This window comes from Dermacentor albipictus, chromosome 5 (genome assembly GCF_038994185.2).
Source record: "Dermacentor albipictus isolate Rhodes 1998 colony chromosome 5, USDA_Dalb.pri_finalv2, whole genome shotgun sequence".
NCBI lineage: Eukaryota > Metazoa > Arthropoda > Arachnida > Ixodida > Ixodidae > Dermacentor > Dermacentor albipictus.
This window is the reverse complement of record NC_091825.1, coordinates 23,524,438-23,530,437: the sequence shown is the minus strand read 5'-3', so window position 1 is coordinate 23,530,437 and position 6,000 is coordinate 23,524,438. Positions and strand designations below refer to the sequence as shown.

General features: G+C 44.6%; 1 protein-coding gene across 1 annotated transcript in view; it reads right to left on the bottom strand.

Moving 5' to 3' along the window:
- Positions 1–370: 370 nt before the first annotated feature.
- Positions 371–6,000, bottom strand: part of LOC135898305 (microtubule-associated protein futsch-like) — a 194,666-nt gene continuing 189,036 nt past the window's right edge. The window contains exons 11-12 of the mRNA XM_065427186.1: positions 1,744–1,848; positions 371–901 (exon numbers count right to left, since the gene is read on the bottom strand). Coding sequence (XP_065283258.1) covers positions 595–901; positions 1,744–1,848 — 412 coding nt within the window. The 3' untranslated portion in view covers positions 371–594. The remainder of the gene's footprint in view (positions 902–1,743; positions 1,849–6,000) is intronic.

The following is a 6,000-nucleotide window of genomic DNA, read 5'->3' as shown; positions in this document are numbered from 1 at the left end:
TAAGCGGTCAATAAAATCACTCAGAATGAATTCTTTTTGTTTAAGGAGGGCAAGCTGCGTGCACGTGTTGTTTCGAAAGGCGTACTGGTGTTCTGCTTGAAGATTGTTTATAAAGAAAACGAAAAACCTGCCAAAGATAATATTTTCTACGCCCTTCAAGAGAAAAGGTAAAACGGAGATGGGTCTGCAGTTCGAAATAAGCGTTTGGTGACCTTCCTTTATTAAATACAGCACTTTCAATATATACATTCCTACACGAAATGCACGAGATGACAAGAATGTATAATGGGTATGCGTGCTAACACATGTGATATTATGCATTAAACAAACTTTCGACATACCGAAGAACCAAATACGAAAACTCATCATCGACACGTGCCCAAAGTGTTTTATTTCGACATGGGCGGCTTCGTTTAACTAAACGTTTACGTATAAAGCGCTTACGTAAACCATTAACTAACCGTTTGCTGTGCGCCTTTGTTGAAGACGTCACGTCAGCTTTTTGCGGTGATAATGTAGCCACTGTCATGACTACGCGCTTCGCAAATCGTTGCCGTCACGGAAATGTGGCACCGATCGAGACTCGCTCAGCCGCTACTGGCGTTCTGCGGCCGAAACCTGGGCCTCGACGTCGAAGCTCTGGAAGGAGACGGAGGTGTCTTCGTCGGCCGCGTTCGGCCGAAGCCTATGCGCCCAGCAGTCTTGAGATGAGCCTTCTCCGACGGAGGACTCGTGGTACGGCCTCGGCACGGTCCCCATCAGCTCGGACGGCGGTTCCGAAGTCGGGTCTGCGGAAGCAGAGGCTTCCTCGATGGCTTGCATCACTACGTGGCCAATGGCCGAGTTTGCCGCCACGGACGCCATGTTGTTGTCAGTGGATGCGGCTGCTTCGCTGCCGTATCTTGGTACCGAAAGTTGAAGAAGAACATAACTAAAGCAATTTTCAGGGCTTGTGAACTCTGACTCATTTACATAAGCATAAACTTATTAAAAGAACAATAACAAAGAAAAAGTATTGTGCTGTTGTAAGTAGCAGAAAATCTCCTAAAAAATGTTTGTTCGAACCTGTCAAAATGTTTGTTGGCATTAGATGCAAGATGTGCCCAAAACTGCTGACATAAAAATACTATCGCAGAAAGGCGGCGGTGAAACGAAAACGCTCTATTTGGCATGAGCTGGATGCTACATCACCTTTCATAGTTGACGCCTTCTTCAGATGCGTATCACACGAGCAACACATAGACGATGCACTCAGTAGGTAACCAGCCACATTTTATGCGTCGGCTTGCTCCGACGCAGGACCGCACTGATAAAGGTTTTTATCGGCAAGTGCTCTTTGCCATTGGACAGCCACCTACGGTACTACTACTTGTCCAGTATCAAGATTTGCTCACATGATATTTGCATAAAAACTTCTAGCATCGTAGCTTTCTTTTCAGGATACGGACGCAGTGGTTGAGCTTAATGTTAACGGCTGCTTCCATCTTCGCGTGTATCCATTTCCAATCCATTTGGTGCGTGTATTTTGGTTGTACTTTGCTTATTTTCGCGGTTCACGCGACATTTCAGCTCTGTTCCTGTAGATTATACAATTGTTCGAAATCCAACACCTCATTGTTTTTTCGCTGTATGCGTCTCAGTTACGTCCTCCCCTGCTGTTGCACTAATTTAACAACAAAGCATGCAGATGGATGTATGATCTGTAAGCGAATTAGCTAGAGATCAAGTACATGCTTCCTTTACCTGTCCAGCTCGCCACTGGATGCCTGTCGGATGGAGTAGCGCGACTTGTTCTTTGCAGTGCCCGGGCTTGATGAGATGCCCATGGACGAGTCCCGACCTTCGCACCTGCAGTGTGCAACATTGAAGCTCGTCAGATTGCAATATAAAAAACGTAAGCAGCGCTCCGGCATAAGCGTTATCGATTTGTATTTGTTCGCATTAGTACAGACATCAGTTGCTTAAGAGTGAAACACCAGAATGTAATTTTTACATTACTTGAAAGAACTCAACTATATACAATTAAACTTAAAATTCGAATACTCAATATTTTTATATATAACTTGGTATCAATAACCACAAGTTCATTTACTAAGCACCTGAAAATGTTGTGCGATTTTTGTTTAAGCGAAGCTGAGAAGGTTCCAAGAATCTCTGACAGCGCGTATGTGCCTACCATCCGCCCTTAAGTCACAAGTGATGCTGGTACGCTGATCTTGCCATAGGGATCGTGAAAATACAAGGTATACTGCGAAGAAGACACACACACAACACCGCAGTAGCCCATTGGATTAGCCGTTGTCCTGCTGAAGTCGACGTCGCGGGTTCGTTCCCGGGCTCGGCAGTCACCTTACGATACGGGTGGAATGCAAAAATGCTTGTGTACAATGCATTGAGTGCATGTTAAGAAGCCGAAGTTCCATAAATGTACAGGAAACCACCAATATGGCGTGCCTCATAATCAGATACGGCTTTTGGCATGTATAACCCAAGAAATAAAAATTTTTGAGAAGGCGCACGATTGCTTGATGCTTCCGTTAAGTCCATGAAACATGAAGACTTCGAGAATAATTAGGATAACTTAATCGCCATATTTGATTTCTTCCTTCTGTCCTGATGTTCGTCGTTTCCTTGACAGCCTTGTTATCCGTATTCATCTCCATCTGCTTCTGCACCTGATGACAAGGAATCTTTTATCCTCCCCGACTTGTGTTGTCATCCCTCCGTAGATGGTACGGAGTAACGCTTTGCATAAAATCTGCTAGTTGCCTCTCAGTCCTTTGTAACAAAAAAAAATTTTCAGGATCGTTTGTCGCCAGGTAGTTATGGTAAGAAGTTCGGGCCGGATAATGGGGACCTTCAAGCGACGCACTTTTTTCGCCACGATCATGTCTCGAGCATTTCCGTATGTACTCGTGTAAGAACCGCACTCCCACTTTTGAACGCAAAAATATTCCAGAAAATTTCAAAACGTCCCGCCGGAAAGCGAAGTTTCATTGCCGCTAAATGACGCTAGCTGCTTTTCTGTCGAGTTCGTGTTGAAAGCATGGTTTGAAGTGTTGTGGTGTCCCGCCGCGGCTACCTTTGTATTGTTTACTTTGACAATGTTTTATGTTTTAATCGTGCTTTGCAAGAGCTTGTGCGGCTTATGAGCTCTTAGGAGCTAGTGCATTTCGAGACTATTCTTGCTTGCATTGTCTCTCGTGGAAGTTTTCACCAGAACGCGCTCCTTGGTGGGGTGGGTCCTGAGATTGCATGGTTCCATGTGTCAAGGACAGTCTCAAATAAGATCCTGGCACATCGTTTATGAAATATTTGTTTATTTATTTACTCATTTGTTTATTTATTTACAATACTGCCAGTCTCATATCGAGACCATAGAAGGTGGGCATGTGATTACACATACAATGCATGTTTTATATAGCGAGCAGGCTATGAGCAGGTAGTCACTGTTATAACGGAAGTCGAGGCCACCATTAGCAGTCGCCCGTTAACATATCTTAACACCGGATGAACGTTAACACCTGATGAACCATGAATGTTAACTCCCGCTCATTTCTGGCATGGTCGGAGGCTCACTTTCTCAGTTTTAAAGCACTCGAGGTTGAACTCACTACGCATATTGAGGTGCTTGAAACGTGTATTCAACGGCAAGAACATCAAGACAGGTTCTGGAAGCAGTGGCATAACGACTATTTGAATTTGTTCAGAAACGGTCATTAAATACGCACCAAGACTCCGACACAAGCAAATAAGGATGAATGACGTGGTTAGTATACAAGATGGTTATGTACGATGTCTAATGGAAGCTTGGAAAAGTAATAGTGACATTTCCTGGTGCGGACAGGGCGGTTTGTGCCTGTCGTTCGATATTAACAAACGGCCAGGTAGTCTCGCGACCAGTGCAGCGTCTGTGCTCCGTAGAAATACTCCAAGCACATTTCGCACTGGCAGTGATGAAACGCATGTTTCAAGTATTGTGATAGCATCTTTACCAGGGAGAAGCGGGCTAGTTGGCGGTTGATATTGGAATGCATTGTGTAACCGCGCAAACGACAACGGACGAAGAACCTGACCTGTGTGTTTCCTTCTTCGTCCATTGTCGTTTGCGCGGTTACACAAACTGATAGCATCGTCTGCTGCACTGGGCGACGCATAGACGCCTACGACGAAGTGGCTGGCAGCAGTGCGCGTGCCACGCGGAATGCGGTGCGTGCGTATAAGAAGGACCTGAAGATCAGCTGACCCATTGTGTCTCAAAGCTTGTCCATCCCCGACGACGAAGCCTGCTTTGTATTCCGAAAAGGTTATCGTCTTCACACGCCGCTCAAGCCGGCGCCACCACGCTATTACTTCTTTGTGTGGCACATCGTCTCGGCTTTGTTGGAAGAGGTTATTGTCAGATAGGTGGCATTTTATCTCTGAGAAGGGAGCCATGCTTGAGTTATCAACGTCAAGAAAGATGTGCCGACATCTGAGGTGTTTTTGTGCAGCGCTATGTCATTTGCGCATCTCTCACCCTTTGCTACAGGTGCGGAAACAGTAAGATTCTTTACCGGGTCAACATCGGCCTGATTCGTGTAGAGGCCCCACCCAGCCAAGATTAAAGAAAAAAGGTGTTACCCTTACACGAGTATATACGGTACAGCTGGCATCTTTGGCCTATGTCACTCGGCAAAGCTCCATTTAATAGCGTGATGGTATCCGCGTCATTACTATGTAGTGAGTTGCCTTTCCTAGAATGTAACCTTGTCTAAATCCCACAGTTCCTTATCGGCTGCAAGCCACACAGATCTTTCAAAAGCGGCGAATTCTAATCCTGCAATGTAGGTACGGTTGTAAGGTGAAATAGCCGCGTCTAACGCAGCGCATTTCTAGCCGCCTTTGAAGTCAATGTAAAGCCAAGATGCTTTACACACTTTCCTCTTTCGTGTTGTTCGTTCTTCGAGCAAGAACCCCGCCGAGAAAAACAATCATCTGGCAAAAGGAGCCACATTTGTCGATATTAATTTTCAGTCTTGCTTGACTGACAGCTTCAAGGACTGCCGACTTCCGATAAGACGATCACGCGGTACTCTCTTCTCTCGACTACACGATTAAATAATCAACGTAGACTTGGAGAACTTGCTTCTGCAGTCTTTTAGAACCAAATACATAATTTTTTAACCAGGCTCCATAATTTTCCCACACATGTAGTAGCAGCGTGTTGTGTTCGTGTATACCAGGCGGTGCAACAAATGCTGTGAACTTCTTCTTCGTTTCTTTATTTTTAATGGTACCTGCTAGTAATCTTTACACAGGTCTGTTCTTCAGAATTATGCACAGACGCCAGACTCTAAGACTGTTTTGTCTATGCGGGGCATTGGGAAAGGGAAAAGTTCCGTTTGCTTGTTAATAAATCGTTTTCCTTGGTTACGATCGTTATTGGTGAAGCAAATGGTGAAGTGGATAGCCTAATGATACCATAGTCGAGCATTTCTTGCATCTCTTGTCAAACCGAGAACTTTTTCTCTTGGCATGCTGTATGGCCTTTTCTTCACAACGGACGCATCTCTCAACTCAAATTGAACTTCTATATAAGTTGTATGTAGTGGATATGTACCGACACATATTAGTTTAGTAAAGCTAGATGCCACACCTTCAGAACATGACACGGTTATTCATGTTTTCTCGATAATTGTTCTGTCCCTGCTTGTTTATCTGCAACGGTCACATCATTCCTCAATATATTCCTTAAATGCTGCACGTCTGGGCATGATATGAGATCAAACTAAAGAAAGAGCTCCTGCCCTTATACTGTAGTGACAATATTGTACACCGAATACAGTGCCTATATTCTCAGCACTAGGAATATTCAGAATAACGACATATAAATTAATTTTGAACAGACGATAATGTTCGAGTAGCCGTTTCTCTAATGGAACAGCTCAAAAGATTGTCTAGTGGGCACGGGGGCAATGCATGGGCAATGTGCTCAACCAAGTTTCCGCTTTTTCCAAT